The 22,571-nt window shown below is 39.5% G+C and overlaps 1 protein-coding gene across 9 annotated transcripts in view; it reads left to right on the top strand.

Annotated features, from left to right (window-relative positions):
• Positions 1-1,447: 1,447 nt before the first annotated feature.
• Positions 1,448-22,571, top strand: part of VEPH1 (ventricular zone expressed PH domain containing 1) — a 242,823-nt gene continuing 221,699 nt past the window's right edge. For 2 of the 9 annotated variants that reach the window (XM_013057757.2, XM_013057760.2), the window contains exons 1-2: positions 5,813-6,067; positions 10,078-10,372. In XM_013057757.2, the coding sequence (XP_012913211.1) occupies positions 10,175-10,372 (198 nt within the window). In that variant the 5' untranslated portion in view covers positions 5,813-6,067; positions 10,078-10,174. Of the gene's footprint in view, positions 1,671-1,692; positions 1,903-5,799; positions 6,068-10,077; positions 10,373-22,571 lie in introns of those variants that run through there. The other 7 variants (XM_013057765.2, XM_013057767.2, XM_004755625.3 and 4 more) reach the window with 6 other exon arrangements.

Raw genomic sequence — 22,571 nt, 5'->3', positions numbered from 1 at the left:
GGAACTACCAGACAAGTCCAGGTGGTTAAAGTGTAAGTATTTGGGAAAGTGAACATGATGATGTTGGTTAAGAGAATCAATTTAGAAAGTCACACTTTCGGGTACACTGGATGACTACGGTCTTCCCCAGGCCTTTCCTGCCTCCACTGGTGGTCCGTGAAAGCCTGTGGTTGTCATTAAAGGGACTCATTTGTCATAGCTGGTTCCTAACGCAGCTCCCAGTCCACTTCCTTTGCAAGGGGCTGCACTAGGAAGACAGATCTCACAAACCAGCATTTGGCTAATTTAGCCAAACTGAAACTTTTCAGAGGCAAAGGGCAGAAAACCAGGCATAAAATCACTCAGGATATTAAGGAATTGGGTTACAGGGAAGGGTGGGTCTTGTTAACTCCAGGGACAGCTGGTTTAAGTGGCCCAAACAAAGTCACTAAGGTTTGGTTTCTTGGTGGCAATGCGCAGGGTCAACCAGACCTTACATCTTCTTGTCATCAAGTCTAACAGGAAAGTCTCTGTCCCCTCAAAGCCCCGTTCATCTTTCTCATGACTCCCACTGGCCTGGAAAGGGTCATCCCTCACTCTCTCAATCAATCACTATGGTCAGGAGAACGTGATCTTTCTAATGGGTTTATGTCAGTGAACTCTGCCCAAAGAATGTTGTTTTGAAGGGAAATTTGGGTACATATTTTACCAGAAGTGGGATAAATGGATGTTGGGTGGCAAATACAGGAGAAAGTCCCCTTCACCCCAAGAGAACGCCTTTTAATTGAGCCAGCAATTTATTTACATGGCAGCACGTTTGCCAACGACATAGAAATACTGATATTTCCAGATGTACATCTTATACCTTACTTTTCCCCACCGCCCTGCCCCCCACACTCACACTTAGTTTGACTGAAAGCTAGAGAGAAGAGTCTCAGAGATATCCTGTTGCTTTATGTGCAGACAAAACCTCAGATCAATAAGGGGAGAAAACCCATGTCAGACACATAAAAGGGGAGAGGAGAGCCTCCAGATATAACAACCCACTGGGTACCACCAATTAATTTATGCATTAGAGGTTTGGAGAGCATTCTCCTTAAAAGAGAGAGAGAGATAAGACAGCTCATAAGGGATCCCCCAGTGTATTAGGCCTGAGAAGAAGAGTTCTATACTTGGATGGCGAAAGGAAGTGAATTAGCAATTTGGACTGGTGCAAGAAAAAAAACAGAGCCGGTTTGGAGAAATCCCCAGTGCTGGTAGGGATGCTTCATTCAGCCGTTTAGCCTTTCTCAAACAATACCAATAGCATAGTTAGACTTCGCTTCTTTACACTGGCCGTTTTGTTTCTCTCTAGGTGTTTTTTTCCACGTGTTTGCTTTAAATATTATCTCCTTCCCCCGCTTCCCTCTTTCCATTCCTCACTAAGCCTTTCACTGATGCCTGCCTGATAAAAGGCTCCCCATCTGATATTAACTTAAAACTTCCTTGATTCTTTAAAGTGAGTTACTCATTAACAGAAGCTAAGTTACTGGTTGTTAGGCAAATCTTCTAATTCTTGCAAACCACTGATCTGCTCAGAGAAGCTTCTCTAAATCTACCGTAGAAATAAGGGAAGCTTTGTGCCAATTGTCAGCGCTAAGCAGAAGGTTAGGAGAGAGAGGAGAAGTTACGCATTTGCTGGATCCCACACGGTGAGTCCAGGGGAGGGAAGCAAGTGTACAGCCAGCCTGCAGGACTGCAGGACGAGCAGTGCAGGGGAGCGAGCGCAGCAGCTGCCAACAGGGCAGGACAGGACGGGGCAGGAAGGGGCAGGGGCTACCGGTCTGCCTCTGGGCTCCATCACGGGCACCAGCCAAATTACTCTAAAAATCAAGCATTTTACCTTCTATTTCCCATGATGGCCAGAGTTTCCTGTGCTGAGAGGTATGGCTATCTTTTTTCCCTATCCTTCTGTTCAGCAAAAACAAAAGCTAATTAACGTTAAGTGTCAGAAGCTGCAGTGATGAAGGAGCTGGCTGCGGGAGTGGGGCAGAGAAACTTCCGGGGGCTGGCTGATTATGCAGATAAAGCACATTTGGGAGTTGTGTGTCTAGCTCTGTATGCCTGCTTTTCGGTTATTAGGATAAAAAAGCCACCTCTCTGTGGGTTATTAAAACATGTCTCTAGGCCTCAGGAGCAGAAAACCGTGCTTCTAGGTTCATAGTATGTGCATTTTTGTTTTACTCCAAAACCGTCTGGGCTCATTTCTATTTCACACTTTTGTTTACCTCAAGAAACATCTCGCAACCTGCAAAGAAACGGGCCCTGCCTCTGATTTTCAAAGAATTCAACTGCATCATTCCAGTCAGTGGGTTGAGCAGACACCATTACTGTTAAATGTTGCTCTTTTTTTTCCTTTGGGTATTTTAGTTATCTTACAAACTGTAATTGAATCAAACTACTTTTTTGCTCTTTCAAATACCTATTTAAGTTGCTATAGTTATCAACCATTGGAGTGCATGACATTTTAAATTGAAACATGCAGGTTTTCAATTTAAGGAACTGAAAAAATACTTAAGGCATTATTTGAATTGGTCAATGCAGGTGTTTAACCTATGGAATTTAAAGGTAAGTAAAGACATGTTTAACATTGAATTTTCTTTGTAATTTGAGAGTTTGGGTATGTTTTTTGGAAAAAGAAACCTACAAAATTTGAATTAAAAAAAACTTTAGCAAGATTTAAGTTCATTATTGATATTTATAGTGATATAAGATCTATTCAATGTATACAAATATTTATATCAATTAAAAAAATTTGACCTGCAAAGTCAAAATTTATGAAAATGGATACACTATGAAATCATTACTACAGATCACAAATTCTTGGTTAAGAAAGTTTGTTAGACTTTAAGAAATTTACCTCATTCCCAAAGAAAAAATATTTCCTATCTGTTTTTCAATAAATTGCAATATGTATTCAAAATTAAGTGTTTCTTGAGCTCTTGCCTAAACAGGTCACCAAACCTGTTTTTTGTAAGTGCTTGTGATAATTAGCCTACTACAAACTTAGACTGTATGAGTTTTAGAATAAGACCACGGGCTGAGTCCTTTCGCATCATTTGGAACAACCCAGCCTCAGAGGCTTTCAGTAGAAGTGAATGAAGCTACATATCGTGCTAGAGGAAAGCGAGAGACGCACAGGGAACAATAGACATCTTGTGGCATGGGCTGAAATGTATGCGGCCAATTCCCATGGGAACGCCTGTAGCTCTTTCACGCTGTGTGAAAAAGATGCTCCTTGAAAAGAATCTTTAATCCTTTCTTTCAAGGGAAAATCTATCTGAGAGCTTTACTGTAAGTTTCTAGAACCCAAATGGGTATAAGTTAGTCAGTGGGCATTTATAATACAGGTGAATAAGATGAGAAGGTTTTGATGTGCCGTAGTGTTGTCCAAAGCATAATATAAATAAATGTTGCTATTCTAGAATGTTCTAAAGTGAAGAAACCAGAGAATATCCTAACCCCAAGTTGGAAGCTAGAGGCTAATTTTCTCAGAATAAGTTGGCTTGCTGAGTTAGTTATGTTTATTGAAACTCCCCCAAAGAGCCTCAACTTTTTCCACAGGTGGTATCCTTATAGTGCGGCAATTAAGTCCACCAGTTCATGTGTATTTTTATTTCATAGATCTATGGATGAATAATAGAGTAAACCAGCAATGTTTTATTAGTGCCCATTGAGTGCAGGTCACCTTGAAAAGTCATAAAAAGCTTTTTCCTCTGGTGCCTTGCAGGGAATTATACAGTCCATTTTCACTAAGAAATGTGGGAGTGAGCGCTACACTTACATCGAAAACTAAGTATTTGGATTATCCAACCACAAAAACATCTGAGATACATTGTATTTCAGTCCATTTCCACTCTAGAAAAAAATCTAGTTACTGTTTAGCCATGTTTGGGGGTAAGGCTATTTCTCCAAGGAACAAAACTGCCAAAAAAAAAAAAAAAATCAACAGGGACACTTTCAAGATAGTGCCTAAACTACATTTAAATTTGGGGTAAAGTACAGCTAGGATATAAATATGATATCCTAGATGGAAAATACCTACACATCTCTAACATGGGAACTCAGCGTTGGGCAGAAGTACTGAGATGCATCAGATTTGGAAAGGGACGACCTAAGGACATGTTAACAGGAAAATGATCCACAAGAATAATGACATTAGAGATATGATTGCTGTTACTTCTTGTGTGGTTGCTATATGCTAGGTTCTATGCTGAATGCTTTACATAATCTCATTAAATCTTCCAGCCACCCATATCACAATCCTCAGGTGCAAATAAGGAACCTGAGGCTCAAGGAGCTTAATTAACCAGTCCTGATTTACACTGCAGATAATGGCATAGCTGAGCCCAATTGGGTGTGAGTCCCCACACTCTCACCACTCTGCTCTTCTTCCTAGAACAGGTCCAATTCTGGACCCTATACTCCTTTAAAAATGTAAGAAAATTGGATAAAATCTGGCAATGAGAACCACTAATAATGAATAGAGAACGAGGAAGAGGGAAGCCTAAAGCAGCAGAGCCTGTTCCTTTGAAAGAGGAGACTGCATCATATCTGTAAATGAGAAAATTACCAGCGAAAGGCTACACCTGCTCATGGATGACTGGCTTCTCCATTTTTACAGAGCAAACCCTTCAAAGGGATTCTCCATATGTGGATGGCATAAAAATGTGATTGATCCATTTCCAGTTGATCCAGTATCTGGAAAGGTCATTCCCCTGGAGCGTAGGACCTGGTTCAACGTCAGGTGTGTCATCACTAGGACCAAACGCCTTTGCAGGAGCATAGCTCTCCTGGGAGTCCCATCCTCGTGATCACACAGATGAATCTGTCTGCAGCTCAGCTTCCCATATGTTTTCCCGGCAGATAAGAGATTTGATGGGTGGTAGACCCTCTATAAGGACAAATTAGAGGTAAAGAGGAATACAAAGGAAAAACATATTTTCTTTGATTTGTTGATGTATTTGAGAGAGAAAGCGAGCGCGCGAGAGAGAACAGGCAGGAGAGGCAGAGAGACTCTCAAGCAGACACCACACTGAGCACGGAGCCCCCACGAGTGGGAATCACAACCCTGAGATTGAGACCTAACCTGAAACCAAGGATCCGATGATTAACCAGCTGCACTACTCAGGAGCTTCTAAGAACATGTTTTCTTAATGCACCATTAAGCATTGAAACCTTTAAGTGTTGAGAGTTTCAGGATCTTTTTCTCCTCTAGATTATCAGTAAGATTAAACAAGATAAACATTTTCTCTGAGTGTGATGGCAATATTTTAACATACGAATTTGACTTAAAGTGCCAATCCAAGTGGATTTTTAGGAAGAATCTCCCAGCGAGCGGAGGGGAAAAAAAGAAGGTATGGTTTTTGGTTCAGTGTGATTTGTTCATTTTAGTAGCAACTTCCTGCATCCTTAAATTTGCAACAGTATTAAGCTAGAGGCAGAACAAGGGGACCACAGCTTTTGGAGCTGTGACTCACAGGACAAATGCTCGGTGTTCCAAACTCTGGGTGTGTAGTCCTGGGAGGGAGTGAGGCGTTCACGAAGCCGCAGTCCTCTCTTTCCCAGGCTTTGAGAAATGTCTCCCAATAGCCATTCCATTCACCTGCCGGAGTTCTTGTTGAAACTGTTTCTTGCGTGGCTTTTTCTATCTACCCCCCTCCAGCCCCGTTCTTCCCAGGGAAAGTATAGATTTTCAGGAACACAGTGGGTTTTGTGTTCTCTGTTAAAAACAACTTTACTTGACTGGGGCAGGCTTTCTGTTTCACCCCGGGAAACAGAGCCTTTCTCTCAGATGCAACTCTCCACTGGGTGAGGTGCCGCTTGTCACCTGACCGGCTCTGGCGATGCCAGTGGCAGTAGGCTGCATTCCTTGAATTCTTCCGCCCAGCACCAAGAGCGAGCACAGCAATGAGCAACTTCAGGTTCACTGAGCTGAGTGGATTCCACTCGCCGTGCCTTCAGAGCCCGTGGCTCGGATCTCCCACCCAGTCTCAAAACAGACAGCTGAGTAACAGCAAGCTGCCCGCCTTTGAAGAGTAGCGCACAGGTAAATCCAGTTTGTGGGGACAGCTGGGACTCCCTGATATGTGTCACATGGGATGCATGATCATTTTTGTGTGTGGTGTCTGCTTCTCCGTGCAGAAACTTGAATTGTCAACAGGTACCTGCTGAAAAAAAAAAAGATACTAAGTAAGGAAAGTGGGCTTCAGATGAGGGTCCCTTAAGGATTAGGGAGAGAAGCTAGGAGAGCAAAAGCTGGGAATAAGAAGGGCTTTTATATGTCGGTTTTTGTAATTCCAAAAGTACGAGATTGGAGGCTGACCTACTTGGAAGTGAATCTTGGCTCTGTGTGTAACCTTCGACGCAGTGCCTCACCAGTCCTTTTTCCTCTTTGGTAACCATATCTACCTGCCAGGTTGATGGCAGAATGGAGGAGAAAGTCTCTAGCAAAGAGCTGAGTGCATGGAGAACCCCGGCGGTGCACACACATGTGCATATGTGCACACACGTGCATGCTTGTGTGGATTCAGTGGGTGCATCTGTGTATGTGCATATAGGCCACAGGACTATGGCATTCATAAGGGTAGGGAGTTTCTCAGAGGATGAGGTTGAACTTGATCTGTCTCTGACCTTCTCTACTGTTGCAGAGAGATCAGCCCGGGAAGCCAGACACCTGAGCAAAACATTGACCAGAGCTGCTGAAAAATAAATAACATGTCTTGCTGATCCTTATCCAGGAAGGGGCGGTATAACGTACCATATGGGGTGCCCTTTACATGAAGACTGATAGAAGCAAGGCAGTTCAATAATTATCACACGTGGTCATGTATGCAGCTGATAGGACTTCGTTCTGGGAGACCAACTACCTTCAGTTCTGACTCTGCAGCTTACTACTCTCTGGGTGTTCCTGGGCTGGTTGCTTTCCTCTCTGAGCATCCGTTTCTCATCACATGGAATTCTCATGAGAATTAAGTGACTCAGTCCTCAGGAAGCACTCATAGTAGTGCTTGCCACATGGTAAACACCTGCTAAACATTAGCTGTTGGTGTCATTATTTGACAAAAGGCTCTTTTATGTGTTACTCGCTTTGATCTTCAAAATGACCTGGTGAGATGGACAAGGCATGCATTAGCTCCATTTTGCAGATGAAGAAACTGAGGCTCAGGGAAGGGAAAAGCATGCACTGAACCTCAGTCTGCAGACAAGCAGCTGACTTACTATATCCTCAGCATGTGTGCATTGAATGAAACCTGTCTGAAAATGTCTGGCCTGAACACCATTTCCTCCACAAAACCATTCATTACCATCTTCCCCAGGAGAGATCTCTCTCTCCTTTGTAATTCCCCAAACTTCCTTTTATGGGACAGAGGAGACTTTCCTCTGGGTCATCCTTGTGTTGTAGAATGTTTGGTGTAAGTCTCACTTCTCCCTACCTCTCCTTAGATGTGTGAAAATTCTCATGGATGGTGGTGTTTTGAACAGTACTGTTTTGTACATGATGGATACTCAAGGGTAACAGCTGGAATGTCGGGCTCCGTACGAGGGGTCACTGTGGGTGTGGAGAGCACAGAAGGAGACCAGGGAAAACCTGGGGTGCTCCTCTCCACCTGTATGTATTTCTGCTCCATCTCCATGCTCAAGCCATGCTATGTCTGGGGCAGATGTCTCTTTTCAGGAATGGTGAGATGTTGACCAACAAGCTGGTTGGTCAAGGTGAAATCACTTCCAAAGTCCATCCAATGTCTTATTTTCCTGAATATTATTTCACTGAGACCCTGTCACTGCCAATCCCTGAAGGTAGGGAGAGAAATGTGTTCAGGGGACAATTCAGGAAAACACGGTCCTAATTTTTCCTATAGAGACTGTACTCTATGTTCCACATCTGCAAGGGTGCACTTTACTTTGTAGGACTCTCACTCTGTTCTCTCTCCAGCCCCCCAAACTCTCCCTGAACCCCCACCCTCAACCAACTCTCCTGATTTTCTCTTCCTCTAAGCTTCTCTTCCTTGTGATTTTCCTGATGTATGGTTGGCCTAAACCCCAGAGTATAGATGGGCAAGGATACAGAGTCCCTCCTTCCTTCAGTGTCGGAGGGAAGAGAAATTCATTTCATGCTTTATGACACCACCCATATCTTCTTCTTCAAATGTTAATAATGCTCTGAGGACTTTTACTCCTAACAGTAGCTGTGCATGAAGCTGTATGTGAAATCAGCATGTCATACTGGTAATGAACCGGGAGCCTACCCCTGGAATCTCTGGGTCCAAATCCCAAGTCTCCAGTTTGCTAGCTGTGTGGCTAGGGCAAGTTATTAATGCCTCAGTTCCTCACCAGTAAAATGGGGATGAAATTTCCTTCTATAGTTATTATGAGGGTTAAGTGCGCTAATGTTTGCAAAGCACCTAGAACAGTGCCTTGCATGAAGGCAAGCATATGAAAGTATTGGGTATCATTTTTCTAGAGCTGGTAGATAGCACAAAAGTTGCATGTAGGTAATATTGCCCTTGACAGGCCTTCCGTGGCCTACAAACTGCACTGATAGAGCTTATTTAACAAGCACCCCGTGGGGGCGCCTGGGTGGCTCAGTGGGTTAAAGCCTATGCCCTCAGCTCAGGTCATGATATCAGGGTCTTGGGATCGAGTCCCACATCGGGCTCTCTGCTGGGCAAGGAGTCTGCTTCCTCCTCTCTCTCTCTTTCTCTACTTGTGATCTCTCTCTGTCAAATGGATAAAATCTTAAAAACAAACAAACAAACGAACAAAAAAACAAGCACCCGGGGAAGGGGAGGACTGGGCTTGTGTTTAGAGACCACATCGCATGGAGAGTATGTACCTTTAAACTTGAACATTGCATTCAGCGCCCAGAGGTGCCTTCACAGTGACAGCTCAGGGAGGGGGTCTGAGATCACCCAAGGGAGCAACAGACTCCCCTCTCCCTTTCACACTCATTCTGGGAAACACATTCCAAGTGAAAGGCTGGGCAGACTTGCCTACTGCTTATATTCTTATATTAAATAAATCAGCCTCGGCTCTCACTCTTTGAACATGTATCTGCATTTGTAAGTTACATGAGATGACTCTACTTCATTGTAAACCACAGGGAAGCCCACTGGCCTGAAATCAGGAGAACAGCACCGCTGTAACTACCATGGAGACTTCGGGAAGTCGATGGCTAAGGTCTCTACCCGTGCAAATGGTCTGTGATTTTATTAGGCCCAGAGGGGAACTGATGAGAAAAATCAGATACTTACGCTGTACCATTGCCCTTCTCTCTGTGGACTGTTCATCGAGTAAGAAGTATAGTGGGACTTTATTACTTCAACTGGGGGAATAGACGGAAGGTTGCCTTATCCCAAGGCCTTCCCTCTTTAGCCTGCATCACAATGCTATCACTTTCAAGTTCGGTGTTCAAGTTCAAATTCATACTCCCATTCAGCAGAGATCTGTAGCCTCATACTCCCAGGCAGAATCCTTACTTTCATTTCTACTTGTTTAGAGAGTATATATGAACAAGGCAAGTGTTGAGATCACCTCCTGGATGTAGGGTGGGGGGGAGCTTCTGTTGTCAGTATAGGAAAGAAACCCAGCCAAGAAGGCAAGCACTGATTTCCCTGTCCAGGAATAAAGAGAAATTCAGGCAGCGGTTCTAAGAGATGTTTTCTGTGTTCCGTCTTTCCTTTCATTGCCCTTTTCTGTTTGGTTTCCATGGGAATCTGTTTGGGGAAAATCTGGTGAGTGCTGGGTATATCAGTGCTTGTCCACTTGTTTCCTTACGGCATGAGAGAAGGAGAAGCATATAGAAAGCGGGCAAGTAAGTGTGAAGGCTAAGCAGCTTTTTAAGGTTTATAGTAAATTCTAGAGAAACCTAATAATTTTTGGCAAGACCTTTCAGGAAAAAAACAAAGGAAGAGCTCATTTGAAAGTCATCAAGTCAGGATCTGTTACTCTGTGCACATTTCCAAATGTCTTTTTCCCTCTCTCTGCTGGGCACCAAGTTCATATCCTGAGCGGGCCATTCTACTAATACTTACATTGTATCATTTGTTTCTTTTCCAGAGAGAGTCAAAGAAGACCTCAAATTCTGGAGAAAAATGACCTTGCAAGGATTACAAAGTATACTTCCTACTGCATTTTTTGGTCTTACTAACCTCTGATGACTGAAACATATGGCCCTGGGCCTGCAGAAAGTCCATTGATTATCAAACTACTCATCATGCATCAACTGTTCAGACTGGTTTTAGGACAAAAAGATCTTTCACGAGCTGGGGACCTCTTCTCCTTAGATGACTCCGAGATTGAAGATAGCCTGACAGAAGCTTTGGAGCAAATTAAAATAATTAGCTCATCTTTGGTAAGTAAACTAGTTTTTAAACTAGATACCCGAAGTAACTTAGAGCCAAATAATTGTATGTATATGTTGGGGTAAGAATCTTTGCATGGGGAAAGAGGAAAGACCACTTAACATTGGTTCCTTTTAACCCAGCTCTATGGTTTAGTTTAACATCTAAGAAATAACACCAGGGTAGTCACTGACTTATGGGGGCAGCGAGGCTGCCTACTGCCCACTCTCAGGGACCAGAACTTGGGAAATTGCATACCAAGGAGGAACTATCACAAAAAGGCTTATCTAAGGGCTGTTTTTCTATCCTCGAAATGACACAGAGAGGAGAGGGAGCAAATCCTGGGAAAAGCAGACAGGCCAGGCTATATGACAGCATCAGTAAACAAAGCAGGGTGTGTGGAGGAGGGTGAATAATGGAAGAAGGCAGGATGACACCTCCTGCCACACAGGTAACAGGAGACAAGGACAAGGAGCACTCTGTTGCCAGAAGTGACAGTCGCCCAGGGCTTGATAACACTGACTCCATGTATTTCTATACAATCTCCATTAAAACAAAACAAAACAAAACAAACAAACAAAAAAAACCAACTCTCATTTTACTCCTTTTTCTATACCCACCTATTTAATTCAACTCACCCATCATTAGCCTGCAGTGTGATCAGACAAATTTAAAATCCCCATCAACCCTCCCATCCCTTTGTTTCTCCTCAATGTCAAGATTATATATTCTGAAAGCACTTCCTAAAGGGGGTGGATGTGGAGTGCCCCGTGTGGTTTGCTGTTGTCTTTCTTCACTGTGCTTGGACCCTCCATGAGGTTAGTCCCATTTCAAAGGCCAACTCTCCCAAGCATCTCTTGTGCCTTCGCAGCTCAGTAACGTTTGTTAAGACTTGGCACAGACAGCACCCGGGCAGAGGAAAGAGACAAGACTTTAACCATAAAATACTGAATTACCAAATGTGTACACATTTCACAGATCACGGCATTCTTCCATGTTTTAATGGAGAGATGTTTGAAAGGCTTACCAGCAACCAGCGTGGCTTCCTCCCCAAGACTGTCAGCCTGCTCACTTATTGGCTGATATGAACACACCATGTCCCCCCTGTGGCCAATGAAGTCATTGCCCAAACATTCGTTTCTCAGCTAACGTCTTTGACAGCAGTTATGTGTCCATATTTATTTTTTTCCCCAGAACGTTAATCAGCTTAGTCTGACTCAAAACAGAAAGTATTCCTGGTACACATCCACCTTCCGGGCAGGATTTCTGTGCTGTTTCCAGCAGCCCCTTCCTTCACAGTCCTGTGGAAACCAATTGGCTGAATATGCCACTGATTTTCATCTTCTCTAATAAGAATATAGATATAGGTATCTATAAATAGGCATATATAGATATAGATGTATTCCCCGAAGCCTATTTCCACTAGAGGTCACTACTGTCAGTGATTTCTTTGGTTTTCTTCATCAATTGCTTATTTTAACAGATGTCAAATTTAGAATTTTAGGACAGGAGAGTTCTGTTCTATAACCCCACTTTTAACCATTAAGGGAGGCAGGTCCCTTGTCACCAGGAGCACTGTCTGTCCTTTAAGCCCTCTGATCAGCAGCCCACCAGACCAGCAAGGCTGGAGAGCTAGTGGTTCTCCTGTGGTCTTCATCTGCTAACTTCAATCATGTCTCACTTCCATTTCTCTATCCGTAACAGTGGCGTGAGCAGATGGGTGGCAGAATAAAAAGAATTTGTTTTTAGAGGAATTGTGCAGATCAGTTCATTTTTTCTGTTTGTTACTCAATCCTAGTTGTAAGTGTGTCTCAGTGTGGAATTCCTTCTCCGGTTCCATTCCTTTCAAAGCCAGTTCAAGTTTCATTATTCCTGAAATGGCTTCTAGTGATTCTAGTTCATAGTGATTACTTCCTTCTAAAAATACGTAGTTGTCCTTTGGCATGATACTCTGTTCTCATAGAGAATCATCTGTTCATATGACCTCCTCCAGGGCAACTTCTACATTATGGAATCCTAGATCTATGTTTTCAGCCTTGATATCTCTCCCTCACCTCAAGCCCCTGTGACTTGATATCCATGATCTCAACACAATCTATCTGAATGAGAAGTTATCATCTTTCTTCCAGCTGTACTATCACTTTCTTAGATCTCCAGATTTGCAACCTGGAGTCACTCTTGACATTTTTCTCTCACTCTCTCCTTTCTCCCTTCTGTGGACACTACCTGAGAAAAGCCTTTTCACTGGCTCCTTCTTTTCCCTTCCTGCTCACTATCCCCCTGCCTCGGGCCATCAAAACAAATTTGACCTTCTTGCCTTTGGTTTTACTTTTCTCTAGTTCAGTGTACTAACAGCTACCCAATTAAACTTCCCCAAAAGAGTTTATTGCATGTATCCCGTTGTCCAAAATCTTTCCATGATGCCTTAATGCCCATGACAGTCAATGACCAGTGCCAGCCATTAGTCCACTGAACAAACATGGCCACTCTATGGCCCACTTCCCTGTTATCTGTAGCCCATCTTCCCCTTACTAGGGTTTTCCTAATAGCTTAAATCTCAGTAATCAATTCTACTTCTCTACTCCTCTTTACAAACAAAGAACTAGAAGGGATCTTCTAAATTATCTTTTCCAACTTCTTTCCAGCCCAGAAATCCCTTCATTATGATTCCTGATAAGCAGGTGACCGCTCTTTCTACCCTTGCTATGATGAGAACATAGTAAGTTTCTAATATTTTTTTCCTGCTCCTTATTTTTCCTTTCATAGATTTCCTTTTGCCATTGCATGAAGCCTCCATGGAGTCTTCAGTCTGTTTTCTGCCTTGCCCTTGCCAGGACAGCAGAGAGGGAAAAAGTGGGGACACCTTGTTATGCCAATCAGATCTTATTTCCTGCTCGTTCCAGAAAAAAGTCAGTGAGGGTGATTTGTCATGATGATGGTACTCAAAAGAGATAGTCCTTTGTTACTGTTATCCAAACTTTTCTGTTGCTTATGACCAATCCTAACTTACAAAGAGACAGTTGTTCCACTGTCAGAATTTTGAATTGTTAGTGTGTTCCTCCTTTGGGCCAGCTGAAATCTTACTCTTTGTATTGTCTATACATTATTCTTTGGTCTGTTCTGCCCCAACAATCAAGAGCATAACTCTGTTCCTATAAGAACTTTAAACATAGGAAGATAGGTATCAGGGATCCCTTAGCTTCTCTCTTCTCAGCACACATCCTTGGTGTCCTAGTGTTCCTATGTTTTTCAATGACAAAGAAGGAGCCTATGGCAGAGAAAGGTTATACTACCTCACATTTCCAGGCTTTATCTGGAAGCTGAATTTTGTCAGTACATGAACAATTCTATCCAAATCATGCTCTCCAAATGCAAGACTCAGAGGTATAAATTAGAGTGCTGATTTACTGATTTACAATGAAAATTATAATTCATGTCAGAATTTGTGTGCTCCCATGCCATCCCCACCAAGTGTATTACCCAGTCTTTCTCTAGACAATAGATATTATCATTGATTAGGTTTCCTCTTCCTCTGTTAGGATCATGTCCAGTCCTATCGCCCTATATTTAACTCACCTGTAGTCAGTCATGTACAGATAGCATGTTGGGTTAATCCCACTCACACAAGTGCATTTTTTTTTTTCACTTAATTCTCAAAGGGCAATCTTGTTTCCTTATTTTTGGAGAACATCCCATCGTAGCTCCCAAGTACTGCCTACATTCTCAACATTTTGGTTTCTTTCCCCCGGAATTTTCCTAATTTATTATTGTAATTTGTCAAGGCCAAGTACTGAAACCAACTGCTTGGAACAATTGCTGATAATAGTCAGATACTCTGTTTCTAAAATTTCTTTTCGACAGTAACATTACACAATTGGCCTCATTTATCCTGCCATGTACCAGAACCCTCAGCTTGAATCAAGACTTGTAATTAGAGAACTTGAAAAAAAAAATTGTAGGCGTACTGTGACACATTTTAAACCAGTGTAATAATATCCTTTCCCTCAGGCCCTCATTCTAGGACATTCATACCTTTTAAAAGTTATGATTCTGTCCAGTATATTACTTCTCATTCCCATCTTTGTAGAACCTGAAAATTTGGCAAGCAACTCCTCAATCCTTTCCCTAAGGTCATTCACACAATCACTCAACCTTCCTAGATTCCATTCTATGCTCCTTGCCCTGTTTTCCACTAGTTTGTCCAAAATATTGCTGGGGATACTTTGTCCTTATGTTTTGCTTTCAAAATGTGACTGCTCACTTACAATTCTCTCCAAGTTCCTCAACGTGCCTTTAAGTTTTGTCTTTTCATTTCAAATTCTTTCTGGACTACTTTCATCTCATGATTATTTCTTCTACTACCCTGGCTCTCCTCCCAGACTACTTTCTCCCTAACCACTCATCCTCTTTCCCCTCCTCCTTTCCCACCATGTTCCCTTTGCCTAAACCCATATACCTTACATACATCTTCTAGGTCTCTTTAGTTTTTTTTTAAACCAACAAAAAATGTTAGGTGTACACAAATTGCCCAATTTTTAAAATTAGATGAAATTGCAATCACTTGCATATTTTTCTCTGCTTTAAATCTCCTCCCTTTCCTCCCAAAGTAACCAATATCCTGACTATGGTATTTATCCATGAATGTTTTATTTCTTTACTACACATGCATAGCTTAAACATCATTTGTAGCATTGTATTCCATGTTTTTAAACTTTATATAAATGGTGTCATAAGGCTCAATATAATGTTTCTGAGGTTTATCATGGTATAGGTAGTCCCAATTAATTTTTTTTGGAGGAATGGAATGTTCCACTAAGTGACTATGCCATACTTTGATTATCCATTCTTCTTTTGATGGACATTTACTGTTTAAACAGTGTTGTAGTGAACATTCTTACAATCAGTGTTTTTGGCAAATGTGCTAGTATTTCTAGTGACAACAACTAGGAGGGAAGACACTGGCTTGGTGGTTCTATATACTTCCAGGTTTCTGATATGGCACCAGATTGTTCTTCTCTACAGTTGTACCTACTTCTATTCCCATCAGCCCTGCTTGAGGTTCCTAGTGGCTTTATATCTTTACCAATGCTTGCTGTTATCAGATTTTTAAAGTTTTTGTTGATTTAAGTGAACCATATCTGATTGTTATTTAAATTTGTATTCCCCTCATGATTGGGAAGGGCAACAGATCATTTTTTTCATGTTTATTTGCTATTTGTCATTTGGGTTTCCTCTTCAGTAAAGTACCTGTTTATGATTTTTTTTCTCTTTCCATTTTTCCATTGAGGTTTTTAAAAAGACTTTTCTTATTAATCCGTAAGAATTTTTTTTATATTCTTGGACAGACCCTGTCATGTATGAATGTTACAGGTCTCCTATTCCCAATGTAGCTTGCCTTATGCCTTTTACTGCACTAAGTCCTGATATCTGGTGGGGAAAATATCCCCAAACTTCTTTAAAATATTAGCTTCCCAATTTTAATGAATGATTCTGTGACTATCTTGATAGGAATTTTGTTATAGCTATGAATTTATTTGAAGAAAATTAACATCTTTATGCTACTATCTTCTTATCTGTGGATACTGTATACATATATATTTACTTAGATATTCTTAAATAGTTTTATGATTTTTTTCCCTAAAGATCTTAAAAGTCTTGTAAGTCCTTTTTTCCCCTTTTTAAATTTTATTTATATTCCATTAGCCAAGATACAGTACATCACTAGTTTCAAATTTAGTGTTCAATAATTTGTCAGTTGCGTATAACACCTAAGTCCTTTTTAAAAAATGTAAGTATTTTAGATTTTTTTAGCTGAGATTATAAATGACATCTTTTAAAAAATATTTTCCAATTATTTTTCAGATGATTAAAACTTGCATCATGATTATAAATCCAGTAAACTTATTCAACTCTCTTATTAATACTAATATCTGTCTATAAATTTTCCCCACTATTCAGCAACACTTATTAGGCACTTACAATATGCCAGATACTACAGATGCTGGGGATACAAGAGTAAGAAAAATAGACAAAGAAATCTCTGTTCCCTTTTATTCCTCTTTTTCTAAGAACTGATTAATTTTATCAACTGCTTTTTCTACATTTAAAGTAATCCTATTTTCCCTTTTAATCTTATTAATGAGGTGCATTATAATAATTGATTTTTAAAATACAAAGCCATTATAACATTCTGGGATAAAGTGAAATTTGATATTAATTTTAGTACATTTCCTTATTTGGTTTAATATTTTTAAAGAAGCTTTGGAGCCATGAGATTGGCCTATAATTGTCCTTTCTTCCACTGTTTTTCCTTGACTTTGGTATCAAGTTATATGTACTTGGTCATAAAATGATGTGGGAAAAGTTTCCACATTTCTGTTATCTATGAGTTTGTAAGATTGTGACAATCTATTCCTTAATTTCACAGAAACTATAAAATCCTCTTGACAGCATGCAGTTTTTTGGGGTGGGGGGGCCGGGGGAGTGGTTGTGCTGGTCAGTTTTTTAAAATTCATTTTAAAATTCACTAAACTCATTTCTTTGAAGAAAATTGGGAAGGGTTGCTTTAGTCACTTTTGGTAAATTATCTTTTCTAGGAAACTATATATTTTATCCCAGGTTTGAAATTTATTGGCATAAAACTTTTTTATTCTTTGTGTGTGTGTGTGTGTGTGTGTGTGTGCTGCTGTATCTGTAAATGTTCTTTCACTGATCTTTTCATCAATATAGTCGGAGCTTTGTCTTTTTAAAAAGCTTTTAATTTATTAATCATCTGTATAGGGTCTTCTATCTCATTGATTCCTTTTTAAATGTTCACTTATTTTCCTCTTTGATCTTTTTCTGATTGTTTTCTACTGTTCTTTTTCTAATTCCCTCAGGTATATGATTAGCTTATTGTTTATTGTTGTTGTTTGTTTTACTTTCTTATTTACTGATATAAGCATTTGAGACCCTCGATTTCTTGCCGAGTACCGTAAGTTTTGAGATATAGTATTTTCATTATGAATTCTAAATTCTTATTTTGATTGTGACTTCCTTTTTGATTCATCAGGGACTTAGAAGTTTGTGCTTTAATTTCCAGAAGAATTTTTGTAATCTTTTTGTTGTTAAGTTGAAATTTAGCTGCGTTGTTGTTGGACAACATGAATGGCAGGATACCACTTGTTTAGGCTTGGTCGAGACTTGTTTTGTAGCACAGTTGATGGCTAATCTGTGTAACTAACAATGTTCCAGGGATTTTCCCAAGAGCTTACCACATGTTAATATATTTAGCCCTTTCAATAAACTTCCAAGATAAGTGTGCTAATATTCTCTCCATTTCATAGATAAGGAAACTGAAGCACAGAGAGGTTAATAAGTTAACTTGTCCAAGACTATACAGCTAGTGAATAATGAAGCTAAGAATCAAGCCCAGAGAATTTGGATTCAGAAACCTCTTAGCCACTACACTCTCCTGACTCTTTAGACTATTTAGATGTTATATTTGTGCTTGAGAGGAATGTGTATTCTTGAATTAGTGGGTAGAAGGTATTAAGTAAGTTGATGAAAGAACTCTTTTTTGATTGTATTGTCTAAGTTCTCTAAATCCTCAATAAATCTGTGTTTGTTTAGACAGCCAAATGCTTAAGAGAGGTTTAAAAACTTCCCACTATAATTTTGGATTTGTCGATTTCTCCTTGTAATTTTGTCAAGATTGCTTTATAAATTTGGGAGCTTTTTAAAAAATTGAAGTATAATTAACATACAATGTTATATTAGGTTCAGGGCACAACCCGTTGATTCAATCATTTTATACATTACTCCATGTTCCCCCACAGTAAGTAAAGTCACCATCTGTCGCCATATGAAGTTTTTACAATACTGTAGCCATATTCCCTATGTTGCACTTTTCATCTCTATGACATTTATTTTATAACTGAAAGTTTTTTACCTCTTAAATCCCCTTGTTTTACCTGTCCTCCCACCCAGCTCCTCTCTGGCAACCTCCAGTTCTCAGTACTTGACAGTGTTTTTTTGTTTGTGTTCATTTGTTTAGTTTCTTAACTTCTACATGAGTGAAATCATATGGTATTTGTCTTTCTCTGGCTTATTTCACTTAGTCTATCTACGTTGTCTCAAATAGCAATATCTCATTCTTCTTTATAGCTGAGTAGTATTTGTGTGTGTATGTGTGTACTTTTGTATTAATTAGTTTTGGGAGAGTTATTTATTCCTTGGAGAACTTTTCCTTTTTTTATTACATACACATTGTGCAACATTTTTCTGATAAGTTTTGCCTATTTTCTTTGAGATAGTTACCTATTTCCTCTTTTTCTTTTTCCTTTTTGAATTCTCACATCCTTATAACTTAAATATAATTTGTAAACACCATGTCAATAGATTTTTAAAATAATCCAAATTGAAAATTTGTCTTTTATTAGTAAATTTAGTCAATTTATATTTATTATGATAATATACTTGGATATATTTCTCCATTTTATTTAGGGGTTCATTTCCTAATTTTCTAAATTTCTCTTCATCTTCTCTGCATTTTTTTCAATTGAGTGAAATTTTATCTTTTCATTTTCTACCTCTGTTGGCCCTGTTGGCTTGAAAGTTATATTCTATTTCTAATTTTTTAGTAGTTACCTTTAAAATTTTAACAAACATAGTAGCCATATATTGTCAATTCCAAGACAGACAGTTTTCACCTATTTATAACTCTGAAACAAGTATATATTTTATAGCTGATTACAATCTTACCATTCCTGTTGGTCAGGTATTAAGCATAATAAAGTTGCCATTGCCTACATGTGCATAAATTTTCCATAGCTTTTCATACTGTTAACATTCCAACTAAATTAGGTACATTATTGTTACTACTAGCATTGGGTTAAGTGTCCACTTAAAATGCTTCCAAAGCTTCTAGATTATAATGTGGTACTGAAAAAAACACTTATTGAGTATGCAGGAAGGCATGGAAAAAGCACCAGAGTATAAATTTTACATTAGTGAACAAAAATATTCATCATTGTAGGAATGATAGGAATTCCACATTTTCTCACAAAATAATAACTGAAAGCTTTATGGAACCCAAAAAAGAATGTACTTTTTTTGTTACTGAGATATTTGTAAAATATTGTCTATTATATCGTAATAAGTAATGCAACTGAAAGCAGGAGAAACAGACAATTCTCTTGGAAGGCATGAAAGAAATTTCTGAGAAATAAGAGGCTAGCCAGTACCGTCAATTTATGTCTTGCATGGAATTCTCTTTAAGACCTGATATAACCAGGGGTGCCTGAGTGGCTCAATGGGTTAAAGCCTCTGCCTTCAGTTCAGGTCATGATCTCTGGGTCTTGGGATCAAGCCCTGCATTGGGCTTTCTGCTCAGCAGGGAGCCTGCTTCCTCCTCTCTTTCTGCCTGCCTTTCTGCCTACTTGTGATCTGTCTCTGCCAAAGAAATAAATAAAATCTTAAAAAAAAAAAAAAAGACCTGATATAACCAACAATTTAATTGGCAGTCTTCTCTCTTTCTTCATAATGGAAGATCTCACAATTGACACCATCTTAAATTTGATGGGTTACAATGATGTCTAAAGTTATTCAATAGCTCTTGTCTATTACCATCAGGACCTTGGAATACTCTCATGCCCCTCTCATACATTAGTGTTAAGCAGGACTTTTTATTTCATCTTAATACCCTTGAAACTATTCTTTAAAATTGCTGATGTTTAAAAAAATTGACCCATTGTTTGTTTCAAGCACCTTGTATTTCCCCATTTTTCCCCTCACTATTCTTCCCCCCCCCCGCCCCGTTGTCTTCCTCTCTTTTTTCTTCTGCATCCAAGTTTCCACTTTCTGAAATATACATATTAAATGTCCTTTCAGTGAAGATCTATTAGTGATAAATCCTCTCAATGTCTGTCTTTTCCAAAAAGCTCCTTGTTTTGCCCTTAACTTTGAACATTGATCACCTGAGCTAAGATTTCAACACTTGATCTTAGTCAAAAGGCCAAGAAGCAATGGGCTTGGATTTCTAGCTGGATAGTGTTTTTATTTCTCAGTAACTCCTACCATTGCTGTTATAAAAATCCTCTGTCAGTTTGACATTCTTTATACCTACTCTATTTTTTTATGCTTTAATAATTTCTCTGTCTTTGGTGTGTTCCAAGGTTTTATGATTATGTGTCTGAATATGGTTTTATTTGTATATCCTTACTCAATCCTCATTGTGTTTTGTGAGTTTGAGGTTCATGCTTTTTGTCAATTTTGGAAATTAAAGAAATATTAAATCAAATACTCTCTTCCATCTCATTTTTCCTTCTGAAAATTCTACCCATTCCACTCATTTATGCATTCCACAAGTACTTTTGTGAGTACCTATTATCTTCTAGATGTTGGGAATATAATCATAAACAAAGCAGACAAAAACCACTGCCCTCACATCCTTCATATTCTCTGATTTTAACCTCCATGCCTTTTAACCTCTTGTATTTTTCATCTATGGAATATATTTTCATTTCCTCAGCTCTATATTCCAATCCACTGAGTCTTTTTTTCAGCTGTATCTTATCCACTATTTCATTCACTCACTGAGTTTTTCATTTCTTCTTCTTTTTTTTTTTTTTAAAGATTTTATTCATTTATTTGACAGACAGAGATGACAAGTAGGCAGAGAGGCAGGCAGAGAGAGAGAGAGGAGGAAGCAGGCTCCCTGCTGAGCAGAGAGCCCGATTCAGGGCTTGATCCCAGAACCCTGGGATCATGACCTGAGCCGAAAGCAGAGGCTTTAACCCACTGAGCCACCCAGGCGCCCCCGAGTTTTTCATTTCTTGAAGTTTCATTTGCTTTGTTTTAACATCTTGCTTTTCATTTTAAAAGAGATTTAGTCTTTGTTTATAAGAATCTTCCTTGATACAATGAATCATTTTGAACATATAATTATATAATTTGGGGTCAATAATTCTGCTATCTGCTTTTTGACTGTCTAATATGCCCCAAGTTGTACATCCTGCCATGTGCTCATATTGGCTTGGTTCCAATGTTTTATAAGTTTGGATTTTTGAGTTTGGTTTAAATAAAATTTTACTCATGGGAGTACTGGATGATTTTAGCTGAGTGTTCCATCCTTCAAAGTCATTTTATGTTTGCTTTTGCTTTAAGTACCAGTGACATTATCAGCTCTGGGATCATTGGTGCTTCTGGTGGAGTTTTTAGTGTCTCCACCTTGAGGAATCTTAGAAGGGTAGAATAAGTAAGGTGTGTATACATGTGTGCTCTTGAAAGCAGGAAAAATGATACATAGATCAATATATTATTAGTATGGATTCTGTATAGAATGTGACAGTAGGAAGAGAATAAGTATGTGAAATTTTTGTGCTGTACATTATGAATTGGTTGTGAAATTAATGTATAAAAATATTGTGACCAGAGGCCCCTGGGTGGCTCAGTGGGTTAAGCCTCTACCTTTGGCTCAAGTCATGATCTCGGGGTCCTGGGATCGAGTCCCACATTGGGCTCTCTGCTCAGTGGGGAGCCTGCTTCCTCATCTCTCTCTCTCTCTCTGCCTGCCTCTTTGCCTACTTGTGATCTCTTTATGTCAAATAAATAAATAAATTCTTAAAAAAATTGTAACCACATATAAGGAAGTATTTATAACTCACTGTATGTTAACATTTATCTGCACTTATCATGTGCCAGACTCTATTGTAAATCCTTTCCCTATGTTAATTAATTTAATCCTCACCATAGTAGCAGGAGATAGATATTAATAATAGGTTGATTTTTTAAGAAAAGATAATCATTTTTTTATTCTCTACAATTTAAGTATTTTTCATATATTTTTATTTTTTATAAACATATAATGTATTACTAGCCCCAGAGGTACAGGTCTATGAATCACCAGGTTTACACACTTCACAGCATTCACCATAACACGTACCCTCCCCAATGTCCATAACCCCACTACCCTCTACCTACCCCCCAACCCCAGCAACTCCTCAGTTTGTTTTGTGAGATTAAGTGTCTCTTATGGTTTGTGTCCCTCCCGATCCCATCTTGTTTCATTTATTCTTTTCCTACCCCCAACGTTGCATCTCCACTTCCTCATATCAGGGAGATCATATGATAGTTGTCTTTCTCTGATTGACTTATTTCACTAAGCATAATGCCCTCTAGTTTCATCCATGTTGTTGCTAATGGCAAGATTTCATTTCTTTTGATGGCTGC

Source organism: Mustela putorius, unplaced genomic scaffold (genome assembly GCF_011764305.1).
Source record: "Mustela putorius furo isolate JIRA1106 unplaced genomic scaffold, ASM1176430v1.1 tig00003834_pilon_pilon_pilon, whole genome shotgun sequence".
Classification (NCBI taxonomy): domain Eukaryota; kingdom Metazoa; phylum Chordata; class Mammalia; order Carnivora; family Mustelidae; genus Mustela; species Mustela putorius.
Note: the sequence above shows the minus strand (reverse complement) of the source record. Positions and strands in the feature narration are given on the sequence as shown.